This window comes from Bos indicus, chromosome 4, assembly GCF_029378745.1.
Source record: "Bos indicus isolate NIAB-ARS_2022 breed Sahiwal x Tharparkar chromosome 4, NIAB-ARS_B.indTharparkar_mat_pri_1.0, whole genome shotgun sequence".
NCBI lineage: Eukaryota > Metazoa > Chordata > Mammalia > Artiodactyla > Bovidae > Bos > Bos indicus.
The window spans coordinates 113067945-113085348 of NC_091763.1; the positions used below are offsets into that span (position 1 = coordinate 113067945).

Sequence of the window (17404 nt, forward strand, 5' to 3'; positions counted from 1 at the left end):
TGTGACCTCGGGCAACTTAATCTCTCTGTACTTTGGTTTTTCATCTGTAAAGTGAATTAATGACTCTGGGAGATGGGAAGGGACAGGGAAGCCTAGAGTGCTGCAGTCCATGGGGTTGGGAAGAGTTGTTTACAACTTGGTGACTGAACAACAACTACAAAGGTGCTTAGAACAGTGTCTGGCGAGTAATACCCATGGTGTCCGTTAGAGGCTCAGCTATGACCAGGACTAACTCGAGGACTGGACGAGTGAGGGCAGGGACACCACCTTGTCATGGGCTGTGGGGACCCTGTGTGCAGCAGGAAGAGGTCAGTGCAGGTCAGAGGGGCTGTGAGGACTGTGCTGCGTGGAGGAGAAGGTTAGAGGTTTCAGGCAGGGGAGGGGTCCATGAGGAGAGCCTCTCAACTCGCTTGGAGGGCTGGGCCGGGACTAGGTTTGAGGGAAGTGATATTATCCTGGAGACCCAGTTACTGAAAGTCTTAAGCAAGAAATTTTCCTCTTTTCAAGTAGTCACTGAACAAAGAAAACCAGAGCTTCTCCAGGCTGTGCACGGGTCTCCGTCCTGTTGCTTCCACTCTCATTCTGTCTCGGGGTCTGTGGTCATCAGCAGTGGACTGGCCTCAGGGTTGACAGGCTCCATGGGTAGCAGGGTGGCCCTGGGCCTGCTGCTGGGCAGTGGGTGCAGGGAGGTGGGTGGCAGAAATGGGGAGAAGGAAAGAGGGTGCTTCTGAGATAGGGTCCTTCACCCAGCATCTGTTGAACGAGTTGCTCTTTGAGCCTGGCCCCCAGAGGTGGAGGAGAAGGTGCCCTCATCCATGCCCTTCTGCAGGTTGTAATCACAGGGCAATGGGACTGTACCTCTGAAGCAAACAGAGAACCCAGCCAGATTTTATATAACAAAGCCTTCCTCCCCAGGCAGTTTCTCAGCCTTGGCACTGTGGACATTCGGGGCCAGATAGTTTTTTGTTGTGGGGGCCCGTCCTGTGCTCAGCCAACCCCGGCTTGCCCACTACACACCCACTGGTTACCAGCAGCACCTTCCGGGTTGTAGGAATCGGAAATGTCTCCCTCCAGACTCTGCCTAGGGTCCCCTGGGGGCAGAATCACCCCATGAGCTCCGCTGCCCTCGGGTGGAAGAGTCCGAAGAGTGGGACTCACTTGAGCCCTGGAGAGCAGTCCTTGTCCGCCTCCAGTCTGTTCTGCCGGGGGTTACTCTCCCAGCCTCCCTTGGGTGCAGCTGGATGTGGGGGGGATGGATGATCACCTGAACTGTTCTCTCCTGCTCACTGTGGCTTCTCTTTCCTCCCACACGAGGGGCAGGGCTCAGGAAGAAGACTGGTGCACTCTGCAGGGAGGAGCCCACCGCCTGGAAGCCGCCTGGCCCGTCCTGCAGGGAACCAGTGGAGGTCCTGACGGCCTGCGTCTTGGAGCCTCCTGAGAGGCTCCCATGTCCCCTCCTTGGCCAGGAGGCCCCAGGCTGTCCTGCTAAAGCACTCCTGTAGTAGGAGCAGGAATCTGACGAGTTCATTCCTTGGAGCCCCATGCTGCCCTGGCCTTGTGATCGTGGTGACAGGCCCTTGGATTCGAGGCCACCCGAGTCTTCATTGGGTGGGACGCTAAGCACTGGGAGGTGGGCAGTGACAAGGCAGTTAAAGCCACACCCCGGGGAGGCCGGGGGTCAGGAGGTGCACGGCCTGTTTCCCGGGGCCCTTCTCCAGGCCCAGGGGGACCTCACAGCACTTAAATTTGCATAGAGATTCTATCTCAAGCTCACTTTCAAGATGCTTCAGTACGTAATCCCATCATGAAATCCTCAGCTTCTGGTGGCAAGAAGACTTTTCTGAAGTGGGAATGACAGCTGGGGGAAGGGCTTGAAGGAGCACTCCGGCCCCTGGGTAGTTGGGGAGCATCCAGGGGGCCACCCACAGCCTGAGGCATGAGGTGAGGGCAGGGGGTGAGCAGTACTGGGGCCGGCCTAGCTCTGGGCTGTGTCCCCCTGGCTCCATAGCAGAAGCAGGGAAGTCTCAACACACAGGAGACCTGCCTCAGAGGCTGTCTCTGCCTCGTCTCGGGGCCTGCCTCTAGGATGCAGCAAGCAGAATCCCTGCACCCTGAGCAACCAACAGCTCCTAGACGGGAGGAGTGTCTCCCTGGAGGGGCCTGGCGCTTCCCACCAGTCCAGCCTCTGTGTCATGCCAAGCCCTGGATTTCTGCGGAGCAGAGCGTATGGATGAGTTTGCACTTGGGGGGCTTGGGATCCAGCCCCAGCTCTGCTTCAGGCAGTGGGTCAACCATGATGGCCCCCTTCCTGTCCTGTGCCTTCACGTCCCTCTACGTGAAACGGCAGCAGAGAAGCCAAGTGCCTGTTAGTGCCCGGCCTCCGCGGGACTGCTGGCTGACAGCTCCTCTGTGGGCAAAGACGGGCCTCAGGAGGCAGAGTGGACTTGGCTGTCATCAGCTCTTGTCCCTGTCCCTTGCTACCCATGTCCTTATTGTGGGAGGAGGTGCCCTCAGCATAATGGTCTAGTCCATTCTTCCCAGAGGTGCTCTGGGGACCAGCCTGGGAATCAATAGGGGTGTTGGTTTAAATGTTTCAACGCAGACCCACCTGATCAGCTCCCCGGGACTGTTTCCCACAGGCCCCCCAGGAACTTTGCGGGCTCACTGAAGCCTGAGAAGACCACCCCGGCAGCACAGAGGGTGTCCCACATGATTCGGTTCCCCTTGCCTCTCCCCGTCTCCCTTTCCACCAGGAAGTAGGGCATGTTTCCTTCCAGGGCAGCTGCTCTGGGGAGGCCTAGGCTGCTTGACTGGCCAAGTACGACGTGGTGTCTGCCTCCTGCCTTCCTTCCCACAGGTGGGAAACCAGGGGAGCTTGGAGGGAAGGCTTCTGCCTTTCTCTGGCTTTAGACAGGCAAGATGTAGCGCTCCATCCTGGCTTGCTGCTGGGCCCCAGGTGGGGTCCCTGCTCTGTGCTTCAGGCCCAAGCAATCGGACCCTTGAGCAGACCCTGGAAGGGTGCTGAGAGCCCCTGAGATGTTGGTACCGAGTGCCTCATGGGCAGAACCTATGGTTCCCAGTGTTCCTGACTCTGCCTTACTGCCATCACTTTCCTGTTTTCTTCAGCTTTGAGCCAAGAATTTTGTTCTCGCTTCCTGCCTTTTAACCTTTGGCAGTCTCCAGCGCTGTGTCCTGGGGGCTGAGCTGTACCGTGGGCCCTTGGAGCTCTGGCCTGGCCACTGTCCACACAGCCAAGATGGAGCCCAGGCCTCCCGACCCATTCACATGGGGCTCTACAGGGAGTTGAGGGATCCGCCCTTGGCCAGTTGCCGAGGGTATGAATTGGCGGGGTGGAAGAGAGAAGGGCCCTTTCAAGTGGGGGTTTTATAGCTCCCACCATTGGGATTCCCATTGAATGACATTCCCGCAGCATCCTCCCCGTGGCAGCTGCCATTCTTTAAGACTCCTCAGAGCAAGAGACTAGTCCTGTCAGCCCCACTGTGCGTTAGCGCCACTGCACAAACCCCATGTGAGGCGGAGGCCCACCAGAGCCGCCCCTGCCCCTCCACACCTGTGCTCTCAGGAAGCCTCCAGTGCCAGCTGTGAGAAACTTGGGCCCCTTGGGCAGGGGGACTACTGAAAATGCTGTTTATCATGGGAAGTTACGCTGCCCAGTTCCTCAAGGAGCACAGCCATGCTCTGGCTCCCCTCTGTTAGCTCATGGAAAAGAGGACGCTGGCCATTTTGGGGAGGACCCCAGGGCCGAAGCATGGCGAGACCCCCCCAACCCCTACCCTTGCCCAGGCTGGCTCCTGCGTTTTGTTTCAAGAGTCTGGCAGCCTTCAGACCCCAGGGCCTGGAGACCCCACTGTTAGAGAGCCTGCCTACTTTTTCCTGGAGAAAACAAGCTGAAGGGCGCTGGGAATGGAAGGAGCGAGCGCTCTGTCTTTGGCCAGAGCCCTAGCCCTGCCTCCACTCTCGTTCCGCCTGTGGTCTCCATAGCGATGCCGAGAGGGCTGACAAGCTCAGTGACCAGCGGTATAACCGACAACGTGAGTTCAATAGCCATAGAGACCAGGCAGGAGCTGAGGGCCGGCCCCCGCCCTCGCCAGACGCGGAGGAGGTCAGCTCCTCCAGACCTTTTCCTTCCCTCAAACCCACGTTGAGTTCCTAGGGTGCTAAGGACCAGGTGATGATGGGCCTGTTCCCTCCATCCAGGGGTCCGTCTGCCGAGGTCCACTTCTCTGGTTTCAAAGATGTGCAAAACACGGTTTAAGAAAACCATGTTCGATTCTCAACCTTTGTGCTATCCGAATAAAGCATAGCTTTTCCCCATATGTGCCTCTATCCCGTAAATCCTATAGGAAACCGGCTGGGCGGATCAAAGTTCCCTTCCGTCCCGAGTGTCTAGCTGCCGCGCATGCGCGAGCGGGGCGGCAGAACGCGCTCTTTCGCGGCGGCAGGGTCCTGCTGCGCATGCTCGGAGTCCCCTGCCCGGCCGTGACAGGTACCCAGCGGAGCATCCGCAGCTCTGACCCGCATCCCGCACCTGGCCATGACGGCGCACTCCTTCGCCCTCCCGGTCGTCATCTTCACCACGTTCTGGGGCCTCATCGGCATCGCTGGGCCCTGGTTCGTACCCAAAGGACCCAATCGCGGGTAAGGATCGCGCGCGGCCCAGCCTCCCTGGGGACCCCTCTGCGCCTGGGCCCACCCCTCCTCCGGCGCGAGGCGGCAGCGGGGCAGCGGGCACTGGTCCCGGCGCGCGGCGCCCCAGTCCTCCTCCCGGGTCCGCGCTGGGCCGCGTACAACCGGGAACAGGCGGGCTGTCGGGTCCAAAGGGCAGAGAAGGTCGTGCTGTCGAAAGGAGGAGACAGCCAAGCCCGCGCCGCCCCCTGCCCCCGCGCCTGGGAAGGTAAAGTCTGGTGAGCCACTGATGCAGCTTGTCCATTCCTGCCCAGCTGTGACCTTGAGCGTCCCTCATCCCTTCAAGCCTCACTTTCTTCTTGGGTCACTGGGGGTGATGATGACTCCTGCCTTTTAAGGCTGCTCTGAGGATTACACAAAATAATGTATATAAAACTGTTAGTTGTGCATGGCACATGCTGTATGGAATAATTTTTAGCCAGTGTCAATATTTCTTGGGGGCTCCCAGCAGGTTTCTATACCTGTTGCACCACTCACGGGTTTTTGCTTCATAGTCTCTTCAGCAGTGATGGGCCCTCACCCTTTGATGACAAGTTCCTCAAGGTGGAAGACTGCCTTTTCACCACTGTAGACCCCAGTGCCCAGCTCGGGACTGGCCCATGGTGCTTGGTAATGTTGAGAGAATGGATCAGATGCTGATGTGTCTGGCACCAACCTCAAGCAGAGGTCATAGGGCCTGGTTTGGGTTAGGGTTAGCCTCAGCCTGAGGCTGCATATGGATGTTGCCTCTGTTTTTCAAGATTCTCGGGGCTGAGGTCCCATGGCCTCACCTTGTAAACCGTTTTAGTCCATCAACTCTCCTACACACTGGTGAGTTTTTTCTTCTAACTGAAGTCTCTCCTGCTGCATTTAAAGCCTCTGTTTCCAGTCTTGGAGTGGGACTCAAGGCAACAAGTCCCTATTCTCAGCGTAACTGCTTACTCTGCCTCAGAGATGACCCTCGGTCTCCTTGCTTCTTGCTCTGTCTTCTGTCTTCCTTCCCTTTGCCCAGTGAATTTTGGATCCCGGAGACCACTCCACGGTGGGTGGCTGCAAATGCAGCTGTGTGCAGTGTCGTTCTCCAACATGACTCCTCTACGATGGAGAAACAGTGGGTGATGGAGAAGGGAGATAGGTGAAGGGAAAGATTGATAATGTAAGTTGGATGTGGTCGAGGTTGGCTTCCCCAAGAGGTGACACTTAGAGTTTTTCTTTTCCATCTAGCAATTCTTACCCAAGTAGATCTCAGCCTCCTTGTGTTCAGGTGGCATCAAGAAGGCCAGAGGGAAAGAGGTTGGCACCAGGAGCTCTTTCTCTGGCCTTGGCCTTGGCCAGGCCAGATGGAGGGTGCTGCTTCCATCCATCCTGACCTGACATCCTCTTCCATTGCAGAGTGATCATCACTATGCTGGTGGCCACTGCTGTCTGCTGTTACCTCTTGTAAGTACTGCTCTCCCAGCTCCTAGTCCGCGGGGGCCCTTGTCCTCCCTTCTTTCCTCCTCTCCCAGCCCTGCTCTCGCCTCTGTCCTGGTACCGACACATTCAGCTCTTGAAAGGCTGAGTCTGTAAACCACAGAAGAAGAGGGGTTTGGAGTAGCAAAGAGAGCGACGGGCTGGGAGTTATGAACTCTGGGTTCTGGTTCTGAGTGTATCATCTGGACAAGCTCTGCCATGTCCATGGGCTGCAGTTGTCTAATCTGTGACACGAGTGAGTGGGGCCCACTCGGTGCCTGTTGTCCCCGATGGGCATCAGAATCCCCTGGAGAGATTGTAAAACACAGGTTTCAGGGTTCCACCTTGGACTCACTACATCATAGTTCTCACAGTCTGCACGTGGGAATCTGTATTTTTATTTAAAATTTATTTATTTGTCTGCATCAGGTCTTAGTTGCAGCACACAGGGTCTTTTGTTGTGGCATGAGGGGATTAGTTGCCCCACATGTGGGATCTTAGTTCCCCAACCAGGGATTGAACTCACATCCCTAGCACTGGAAGGCAGATTCTTAACCAGTGGACCACCGGGGAAGTCCCTCCAGGAATCTGTACTTTTAATGCATGCCCCTGAGTGCTTGTGATGCTGACTATTTAGAACCACTGGGTGAACAGTGGTCTTCAAAGTTGGCAAAGTCAGTACATATAGAATACTGTCCTATATTCCAAGTCCTGGGATACAGAACACATACCAAGAGATGGGAGTGCCTGACCATGTGAGGGGGTCAATTTCCACATCAGTAGGGTCTAGGTGTTCTCTTTCTGTAAGTGCCTTTCATGGTAGCCCCTCCCCTTTTACAAAAGAGACACTCCACCATTGCTCCCCAGTTCTGTCAGCCTGCTCCATGTTTAAATCTCCCTGGCTGCCAAACTGACGAATAAGTCCAAGCTCTGGTTTTGAGGGAGGCCTCTCTCATGAGCAGTTGGTGGTGGCGGTTTACTCGCTCAGTGGTGTCGGACTCGTGCGACCCCATGGACTTAGCCCACCAGGCTCCTCTGTCCATGGGATTCTCCAGGTAGTTAAGCCATCTTAAGTCAGAATGGCTTCCCTCTGTGCCCCTGGGGGCCGTCTTACCTCTTCTCTAACACCCTGAGTCCAGCCCCAACACAGGGATCTTATAAATCTACAAAACAAGTCACCAAACCTAAACCCAAACCCACGTGCCCTGACTGAGCCCCGGAGCTGGCTGCAGTGCGGATGTCTCCAAGGGACCCTTCCCTCTCTGGAAGCCAGACCATCCATGCGCTGGGTGGGTCATGTGACCACTGGCGTGACGCACAGTGGAGTTCCCGGTGCCCTGGGCTCACCCGCGCTGTGCTGTCCCTGGCAGCTGGCTCATTGCCATCTTGGCTCAGCTGAATCCCCTGTTCGGGCCCCAGCTGAAGAATGAGACCATCTGGTACGTTCGCTTCCTGTGGGAGTAACCGTCGCCTCAGCGGCCCCAGGTACTGCTGGGCAGGCGGGTGGGCGGGCAGGCAGGGGTGGGGAGGACGAGTCAGGCAGGGTTGCAGGACTTTGCGTGTGGACGAAGGCTGTCATTTATTAAGAAGAACAAGCCCCTGAGCATCTGCTCCGTGCCCCGCACCCCGCCAACCCCACGCTGTGCTGGGCAGCACAGACAGAAGATCAGGGTCCTGGGGGGAGCACGTGGGCCCAGCCTCACTCGTGGGTTTGCAGACCCCTGAGGAGGCAGCAGAATCTGTTGGGAGGGCGGGCTCAGGGGTCGTGGTGAGCCCCGCTCCCCAAGGCGGGGCTGGGGGACGGGGTCTCCACCGCGAGGCCGTGACGCTGTCACGTGATGTGCTTTCAGGTGCCCCTGCTGTCCGGATGACCGTGGCTCCACTGTCCCTGATGACTCTTTTGTCACCGTCCCCCGTCTCCGTCCCCCTAGCTGTGTCTGGTCCCTCTGGGCCCCCTCCCCTAAGGCCTGCCGGGTTCTGGAAAGTCCCGCCTTCCCCAGCTCAGGAAGGCCGGGCTCAGAGCCAGCCAGAGCAGCCGATGTCCAGCCCTCAAGTTCCCTCTGCCTGCTCCTCCCTGAGTAGGTCCTGGCCGGGAGCTGACTAGGGTGGGGGCTGCCTTGTACTACAAGGGGGAGCCCAAGGCCAGCCAGGCGTCCTGGGGAGGAGGGCTTGGAGCCAAGATGCTCCGAGGCTGGAGAGGAAGCCCTGGGGAGGAGGCCGGGTCCTGCACCAACGGGTTCTGTGATCCTGGACCATCTGCCCATGTGAGTTCCTCACCTGTGAGATGGCCGTGGCGAAGGCCCCTCTTGGGAGTTCTCCTTTGATTTTCTGACATGCTTTGATGTGAAATTTCTGGAAATGTTGACATAACGGACAAACATTAACACACAAAAAGCACCACAGTAATTTGGATCAAGATTGAAAAGCTTTATGTTCAGCATCCTTTATCCTCTGAGTCACTCAAAGGGGCTTGCTCAGGAAGTGGCATCTTCTCTGCATGTCCTTTCCCCGCTTCCTCCCCGACCTGGGCCTCCCTGTCTGGGGATCAGGCTCCCTCCCTTTCCCAGGGCTCAGCCTGAAGCAGCTACCCCCGCACCCCAGGCCTAGACTCCCTGTGAGAGGAGGATTTCTGAGCCCCTCGAGGTCGCCTGGATGGAGGGAGGGTGAAGACAGACAGTTGTGAGTGAGGTGTGGGCGGTGCCGTTGGCCCTGAGGACTGTCCCCAGTGTGGGCTGGGGAACCCCTGGCCTGGTGAGGACCGGAGGCAGAGCTTGCGGGCATCGGACCAGAGGGAGCCTGAGGCCCCAGCCCATGTGCTCACTTCCCCCAGCAGAGTTGGGGCAGACACCTGACAGTCCCAGAGCTGACTCGCTGTGCTGCCTCCCCGGGGCGGGGGAAACCAGTCTCTTGTATTTATTGACTATTTATTTGATTGGCATTTTGTTCAGCGGGCATCTGTTTTGGCGCGGTGGCAGAACATGGTACATCTCCCCTGGATTTCTTGGCTCTGGGCTTGGCCTGTTGCTCAGATGGGGGCCTCCCTTTGACATTCCTCCACCCCCTTTCCAGCTCTCTTGCTGTGCTGAGCTCTGTGGCCCCCTTGGAGTGGGGTGCTGAGTCTTGCGGCCATGTCTAGTGACTAATGAATGAAAGGTGGGGAAACTCCTGTCTAGGGGCAAACTCCTGGCTGAGGCCAAGTTTGCTGCCTGCCGCACCCCTGCCCACCCAATTCCTGGTTCCTCGGTGGGTGGATTTGAGGGGCAGGAAAGGGGCCTGGCAGCTGCTTGGAGCTGCAACCCTGGAGTATGGACATCAAGGACTACGTTTTCCTGAGACCTGAGAGTGAGTACAGCTTCCCGGATTCTGCCCAGAACCAGGCCTGGCAGGAGGAGGAAAACGGAGGACTCGTTCAAGTGGAACCTTTGCCCACCTCCCAGCTGTGATTACAGAGAGTGCACGGCCTCTGGGGCTCTGCAATAAAGCCTGTCCCCAAATTGCGGAGCATGGCCTGCTCTTTCCTAAGTGTTCCTAAATATCCGTGGTTCCCTGCACAGGGGAGGGTGATGGAATGAGCAGAGAGGGGAGCTCCTGGGAGGAGCAGCTGGGAAGCTAGGGATGGGGTGCGTGGAGAAGGGACTGGGAGAAGCGAGGAGCCTGGATTCATCCAAAGCAAATATGGAGCCATGAAAGGGATGGGGGGCGTGGGATGTGACGCCACTAGGCTTCTAGGATGATCTCTGCTCTGGGCGTAATGGGCCCCAGATGAGAGTGGTGGGGAGGATGGGGCCCCATGAATGGGTGAAGGGCTAGTTAGGAGCTCAAGGGGCCCAGCGAGGGCTGTGGGAGGAGGGATGAGGCAGGATGCACCCTGCAGGGAGCCGTGGACGAAGGGGTGCCCAGGACCTGGTGGCTGGAACCTTTCAGCAACAGACCACAGAGGAGAAGTGATGACCTGGGGCATCCTGTATGTCCTGGTGAGCCCAGTCTCCCCATGGAGATGCCCAGCAAATGGTTGGATGCTTGGGTTTGGAGATCAGGATGAAGCTGTGGCCTGAAGACCTGAGGTGTGTGTGTGTCTGTCCCTGAGTTCTCGCTGAACTGGGCAGTGGCCTCTGTCCCGGGGAGCCCCCACCCCTGACTCTCCCAGGGCAAGCAGACCCCTCCCAGCAGGCTGCCTCCCCTCCCCTCCCTTCCTTCCTGCCTTTGCAGCCATTCAAGGAGAGCGAGCTTGGGACACCCTCCCGGGGTCTGTGCCCACTTTGTGTGGATGCTGCTGCTCTCAAAGCTCGCATCCCACCTCAGTGCAGGGACGAGGGGGGACCACAGGGCGAGCAGGTTTTGTCAGAAATAAACACAATCAGACATTAGTTAAAGCTGTGAAAGCACGTTTTATTCTGTAACAACTGACAGGGAAATGAGAACACTGCGGGGTCTGGGCATTTTGGCAGGAAGGTGAAGGCAGAGGGGAGGTGTGGACAGGGCCCAAGCAGAGCCAGGAGTGAAAAGTCACGAAGGGTTGGTAGGCACAAGTGCAGCTAGGCCACTGAGACCGGGACACGGGCCCGGGCCTTCCTGAGTTCATCTCAGGAGGGTTCTTAAGAGCCGCCCCTGGGCTGCAGGAGATACATCTCTCTCCCAGAGGGACCGAGGAGGATCCATGACCATGAATGCGCTAAGAAAGGGTGGAGGGGTGGGGATCAGAGGCCCGGGGTTGGGCACTGGCTAGAACAGACAGTATATTCTAACAGTACATCCTTCTGACGGCTCAGAGCTTGGTCAGACAGGAACCCGACGTGGCCGGGTTGTCCCAGGGATGCGGCTTAGGCAGCCAGAAGCCAAGCCAGGTTGGTCGAGTCTCCTAGTGCCGGGTGTGGATGGGCTTGTTGTTTGTTTCAAGCAGGAAGTACTCTCCTACCCACCTTCCCTTGCCAAGTGGGATGGGAATCAGTAAATGACTTCCTCTGACACAGACACTCACTACATGAAGCAAACGATCCCTGAAGATGGGCAGTGGGCAAGGGTGGGACGCCCCCGCCCGCCCCTAGTGTCATAGTGGGAAGCTTAGCTCAGCTGCACGCACAGAGGCTGGCCAGCAGAGGGCGGTGCTGCCCAAAGAATGGAGACCTCAGACCAGATTATGCTGTCATTGGGGGTACAACTGCTTTGCACTGATGTTGGAGGGTGCGGCAGTTGTAGGGAATAGGGAAGATTTTCCAGATGGTACTGGAGCATGGATGAAATGTCACTGAACGATATGTAACTGCAACATCCAGGTATTTCTGGGGAAATCCAAAGGGCAGAGAACTAAGGGACCTTGACAACTGGATGCTCCTGTAAGGCCTGGCTTCCTAATGATCTTCCGTGACTTATCCCCACCTCAACATCCTGAGACCTGGCACATTCCAGTCTACGGTAGGGACACCCATTGGCCCAATGGGGAGGATGGAGGTGTCTGTTACTGCAGGCTGCAGGGCCACCCTCCCTGCTGAAACACCTAGAGCAAGGCCTGTGATGAGGGCCTTTGGATTGCTTTGAACAAAAAATCAGTGTGCAGATAACACTGGGAATGCGAAGAGCAGAGAAATCAAGTGGGGGTGATCACTATCCGCTCCTGAGAACCTCCAAGGTCATGTGCGGGGCATGATCTTTGTTTATACGCCTTGGGGTTTCCAGGAATGGAGTCAGTTGGCAGCCACTGCAGTTCTGCTTGACTCGGAGCCAGAAGGGTGAGGGCTGGTGACCAAAGTCTGCGCTAGCTCAGCCCACGCTCCGTGTAATGAACCTGGATGAGAATCACCCAGAACAGACAGGCCCATAGAATGGTGGGACTAAAGCCAGGCCCATCATGACAGGGTCTCCAGGGCTGGAGCGAGGATCCCAGACTTTTAATCCCAGAACTCTGGGTTGTTCTTAGGCAGGCCCACACAGGTCTTAGGACCCGAGTTTTGGAATCATGCAGTGGTATTTCTGTGCTGAGACATAAAGAGCCAGAGCTCCGTGGAGCCCCTGGAAATGCCATCTAGCAGTTTCAGGAACACCAAAGCCTTCGGGGATTACGGGGTGTCTGAGTGGACTCTAATCCCAGTGCCACGTGGTCCAGCAGAGGCCAGGTGAGGGACGGGGTGTCACACAAGCCCAGCTGAACTTTGGCTCACCCTGCAGGCATCTGCTCCGAAAAGGGTTGGGGTGGATATTCTTAGAAACCCATACAGCCCCCACCTCAGCTCCCTGATCTGGGGATTAAGGGCTGTGATGGCAGCAAGGCTTTCCCTTTGCAGTAAAGGTCAGCCTTTCCTCCCCTGACAAAGACCCGGGAGACATCAATGAGTGATCCTCTGTGCCTGACCACTCCCAGTCTAGTACAACGGGAGCATGGGGCCACAAGGACTGTTGCCAAAGTCTGGGCTCCCTGTCCCCCAATGCCGAATAGAAACATGGAGACAGAGTTTGGAGGAAATTGAAAAGAGTAGCTTTATTATTTTTTGCCAGGCAAAAGGGATGCATAACAGGCTAGCACCTGAAGAGCTGTGTCCCCCTCTCTTAGGAGTAGGGAAGAAGATTTATATCCTCTTGAAGGTCTTGCATTTTTTTTTTCTTCCTTTTGCAAAGTTTCAGAGTGACTACAGCTGGCATCAGGCAACTCAATAGCTGGGTCTGGTGTCCCTGAAGTTATTGGCCTGTGACCTTCTTTCTGAAATGCAGGGTGCTACAAGAGGATATATGGGGGGAGAAGAATGCCAGGTGCAGGGTATAACCTGCACCCTGAAGATTTTTGGTTTTATGGAGTCAGAGAGTAATTAGCTTGGTGAAGGACAAGGCCAGATACAAGTGTCTGTTAGTGGTAACAGCTAAAGAATACCCAAGGTTGTTTAACTTTTGTAGGCCTGTTTGGCCGGTATGTGCCAAAGGCTGTTCACTCATTTCTGGTTTTGTGGCAACAGGATCATGGCATAGCCTGCAGCCTTCACCCGTGCTGATACCAGGGGTAACAGCTGTGCTCTTGGTCTGCAGCAATTGATTCAGCAAACAAGTTTTTCTCTTTTTTTCTGTCTGCTCAGCCTCCCAGAGGCTGTTCACCTTGACTGAGCTGCAGGAACTGGGCTGCCTGAGTTCAAAGTCCAGCTTCTCCAGTAATTAGTTGAGTGAAAGTTATTTAATCTTTCTGAGCTTCGGTTTTATCACCCAGTTGGAATGATACTACTAGTGCCTGCCTTGTAGAGGTTCTGAGTGAAGAGTGAAGTCGCTCAGTCATGTCCGACTCTGCGACCCCATGGACAGTAGCCTACCAGGCTCTGCCGTCCATGGGATTCTCCAGGCAAGAATACTGGAGTGGGCTGCCATTTCCTTCTCCAGGGGATCTTCCCAACCCAGGGATTGAACCCCGGTCTCCTGCATTGCAGACAGATGCTTTACCGTCTGAGCCACCAGGGAAGCCCTGTAGAGGTTGTGACTGTGTGATAAATGGGTTAATAGTGCCTGCCTCCTCAATAAATGCCATCAACCAATCACCTGACTTTTACATAGTAACTCTATTTTCATGGTTCCCTTCATTCTGCCAGGATCTCAGCTTCCTTCACCTTTTCTTATTCCCATCACAGACTCTACACCGATCCACCTTGTGGAGCAGAAAGTGGCAAGCACCCTGAGTGCTTTGATGTGTGAGATAGAACCTGGGAAATACATGCCACAAAAAATACCCAGAGCTTGTTTATGCAGTTGTATTTCTGTGCTTTGCATTAAATGTTCTTAACGTAGTCTATAAATGTACTGTCCTCTTGATAAAACACTCATGCTTTGGGGGTGTGGGGATGAAGAGGGAATGGGTACTAGACTAGATCTGCTGAATCTAAAGTTCTTGGGGAAAATAAATGTTTAAGAAACAACCAGGAGATTTCTTAAAAAGCAGAATATTGATAAGAACACTAGCCCTCCTAGATATTTAAAAGTATTATGAAGTCACAACATGAGAGGCTACAGAAATGAAAACAATGGTGTTAGCACATGAATAGACAAGTCAATAGAAGAGAAGAAGAGTCTAAAAATAAACTCAAATTGATAAACATGCAAAGCAAATCTGTGAGGGGAAGATGAGTAAAGGCAATCAGGAGTGTGGGGACTCTCTCCCTCCTGGACACAAAATTACTACCGGCTGCATCAAAGATTTAACAAATGTGAATGAAACTATAAATGTACCAGAAGAAGACGTAGGGGGATTTAAAAAATCACCTCCTAATGGGAAAGGTCTAAGTAAGAGGGGAAACAAAGAAATCCAGCAGTGATGAAGATGAAATGGATGAACTTTAATTAAAATTTAGATTTTCTGCAAAGCAAAAAGAACAACCTGGAGAAAAAAGATGAATGGAAGACAAGGGAAATGATTTGCAACCCATGACATATACAGAAGAACTGTACAAAAAAGATCATGATGACTTGGATAACCACGATGGTGTGATCACTCACCTAGAGTCAGACATCCAGGAGTACGAAGTCAAGTGGGCCTTAGGAAGCATCACTATGAACAAAGCTGGTGGAGGGGATAGAATTCCAGCTAAGCTATTTCAAATTCTAGAAGTTGATGCTGTTAAAGTGCTGCACTCAATATGCCAGCAAATTTGGAAACCTCAGCAGTGGCCATAGGACTGGAAAGGTCAGTTTTCAGTCCAATCCAAAAGAAGGGCAATGTCAAATAATGTTCAAACTACCACATAATTGCACTCATTTCATATGCTAGCAAAGCAATGCTCAAAATCCTTAAAGCTAGGCTTCAACAGTATGTGAACCAAGAACTTCCAGATGTTGAAGCTGGATTTAGAAAAGTCAGAGGAACCAGAGATCAAATTGCCAACATCCAATGGATCATAGAAAAAGCAAGAGAATTCCAGAAAAACATCTACTTCTGCTTCACTGACTATGCTAAAGCCTTTGACTGTGCAGATCACAACAAACTGTGGAAAACTCTTAAAGAGATGGGAATACCAGACCACCTTACTTGCCTCCTGTGAAACCTGTATGCAGGTCAAGAAGCAACAGTTAGAACTGACAAGGGAAAAATGGATTGGTTCCAAATTGGGAAAGGAGTATGTCAAGGCTGTATATTGTCACCCTTTAACTTCTATGCAGAGTACATCATGTGAAATGCCAGGCTGGATGAAGCACAAGCTGAAATCAAGGTTGCTGGGAGAAACAGCTATAACCTCAAATACGAAGATGACACCACTTGTAGAAAGTGAAGAGGAACTAAAGAGCCTCTTGAAGAAGGTGAAAGAGGAGAGTGAAAAAGCTGGCTTTAAACTCAATATTCAAAAAATGAAGATTATCACTTCATGGCAAATGGATGGGGAAACACTGGAAACAGTGACAGATTTTCTTTTCTTAGGCTCCAAAATCACTGCAGATGGTGACTGCAGCCATGAAATTAAAAGACACTTGCTCCTTGGAAGAAAAGCTATGACAAGCAATGTATTGAAATGCATATTCAAATTACTTTGCCAACAAAGATCCATATAGTCAAAGCTATGGTTTTTCCAGTAGTACAGATGTGATAGTTGGACCATAAAGAAGGCTGAGTGCCAAAGAATTGATACTTTTGAACTGTGGTGTTGGAGAAGATTCTTGAGAGTCCCTTGAACTGCAAGGAGGTCAAACCAGTCAATCCTAAAGGAAATCAACCCCGAATATTCATTGGAAGGACTGATGCTGAAGCTGAAGCTCCAATACTTTGGCCACCTAATGGGAAGAGCTGGCTCATTGGAAAAGACCCTGATGCTGGGAAAGATTGAAGGCAGAAGGAGAAGGGGCCAACAGAGGGATGAGATGGTTGGATGGCATCACTGACTCGATGGACATGAATTTGAGCAAGCTCCAGGACTTGGTGATGGACAGGGAAGCCTGCTATGCTGCAGTCCATGAAGTTGCAAAGAGTCAGACACGACTGAGTGACTGAACAACAGACATATACAGAGGTCATCAATAAGACACAGCAGGTTAATGGCAAAGGAGACAAGCAGGCAATTCACAAAAGAAGTGGTAGAAGTGACTTTCCAGCATGAAAAGATGCTTCCCATCATTTATAAGCAAGGAAAGCAAATGGAAACAACAATGTAACCCCATCATTACCTGTTATGTTAACAGAGGTCAAAACTGCTGACAAACTATAACAGACATGTCTCCTAATAGTCACAGTCAGTGTCGCCTGCAGCTCCCCTTGCTCTGAATACTTCCATGCACACTAGCTGACTTCCAGCTGTCAGCACTGTCTTCCTGCCCTGTGCTGCAGGCTGGAAGTGCTGTCAGGAAGATATTGCCATCAGCACACTCTTTGATTGATAGGGCTTGCATGTACATGCTCCTGCGGTTTCTCCAGCTCTGGTGGCCCCCTGAGTGGATGGTTTGTGCTTCTGTCTCCATCATGAGGTGTGTTCCCTGGGCAGCCTACCAACACCATAGAAGAAACATGGAAAACAGACCAACCACAAAATGACCTGGAGCCCAGTGTTGCCAAACCTCGGCAGAAGCAGAGTCACATGAGTGAAATATAAATGCTTATTGTTCTGAGTCAGGGTTTTCAGGCGTTTGATATGCAGCATCGTGGTGGCATAGCTGACTGATCAGCGTAATGACAGGTCTAGCACAGGGTGACATACATGTTGTGTTTCTACTCGCTTGTTGATGATGCTCGAATTACTCCAGGTTCTCCTGTTACAATGAGCATCCCTCCATAGGTCCTTGTGCACAGGTGCTGGAGCTTCTCTAGGCTGTATGTCTCCATGTAAAGAGCAGAGTTGTGGGTGGTGTTTACTTTCAGTGTCACAAGATATTACCAAATTGTCCTCCAAAGAAATTATTTACACTCTGACAAAACTTACAGGAACTCCTGGACTTCATTTGTTACTCAGCCTTTTTTATTTTTTCAACCAGATAATGTGTGTAAAATGGTATCTTGTTTTAACTTACATTTCACTAATAATACCTGATGAGCCTGACTCCCTTCATCTGTTTGTTGGCCATTTGGATTTCCACTTCTCTAATTTGTTCATATTGTTTGCTTGATTTTCTATTAGACTTTTTGGGTCTTTTTCTTACTGATTTATAGAATTTCTTTATGTATTTTAGCTACAAGTTCCCCTAATCCCATACAGCTAGTGCCAGGAAGAGAGATGGAAGAAGACAGTGTGTGTTGGCGGGGGGTGGGGGGTGGGGGGGTGGAGTTCAGTTCAGTTCAGTCGCTCAGTCGTGTCGACTCTTTGTGACCCCTGGGCTGCAGGAT

General features: G+C 53.3%; 2 protein-coding genes across 4 annotated transcripts in view; both read left to right on the forward strand.

Annotated features, from left to right (window-relative positions):
• The window catches only part of ZNF862 (zinc finger protein 862), a 33172-nt gene extending 28837 nt beyond the window's left edge, over nt 1-4335 (forward strand). For 2 of the 3 annotated variants that reach the window (XM_019959263.2, XM_019959261.2), the window contains exon 8: nt 1315-4335. In XM_019959263.2, coding sequence (XP_019814822.2) covers nt 1315-1502 — 188 coding nt within the window. In that variant the 3' untranslated portion in view covers nt 1503-4335. The remainder of the gene's footprint in view (nt 1-1314) is intronic. The other variant, XM_019959262.2, reaches the window with a different exon arrangement.
• An 82-nt stretch (nt 4336-4417) lies between these two features.
• ATP6V0E2 (ATPase H+ transporting V0 subunit e2) lies at nt 4418-9639 on the forward strand. Its single transcript, XM_019959281.2, has 4 exons — nt 4418-4659; nt 6079-6126; nt 7509-7623; nt 7989-9639. The coding sequence occupies exons 1-3, from the start codon at nt 4556-4558 to the stop codon at nt 7600-7602; spliced, it is 246 nt and encodes an 81-aa protein (XP_019814840.1). The 5' UTR covers nt 4418-4555; the 3' UTR covers nt 7603-7623; nt 7989-9639.
• Nucleotides 9640-17404: the final 7765 nt, after the last annotated feature.

Coding starts and splice junctions, on each gene's coding strand:
- ATP6V0E2 (XM_019959281.2), top strand. CDS start 4,556: ATGACGGCGCACTCCTTCGCCCTCCCGGTCGTCATCTTCACCACGTTC. Junction 4,660..6,078: donor CCCAAAGGACCCAATCGCGG/GTAAGGATCGCG, acceptor CTTCCATTGCAG/AGTGATCATCACTATGCTGG. Junction 6,127..7,508: donor GCTGTCTGCTGTTACCTCTT/GTAAGTACTGCT, acceptor TGTCCCTGGCAG/CTGGCTCATTGCCATCTTGG.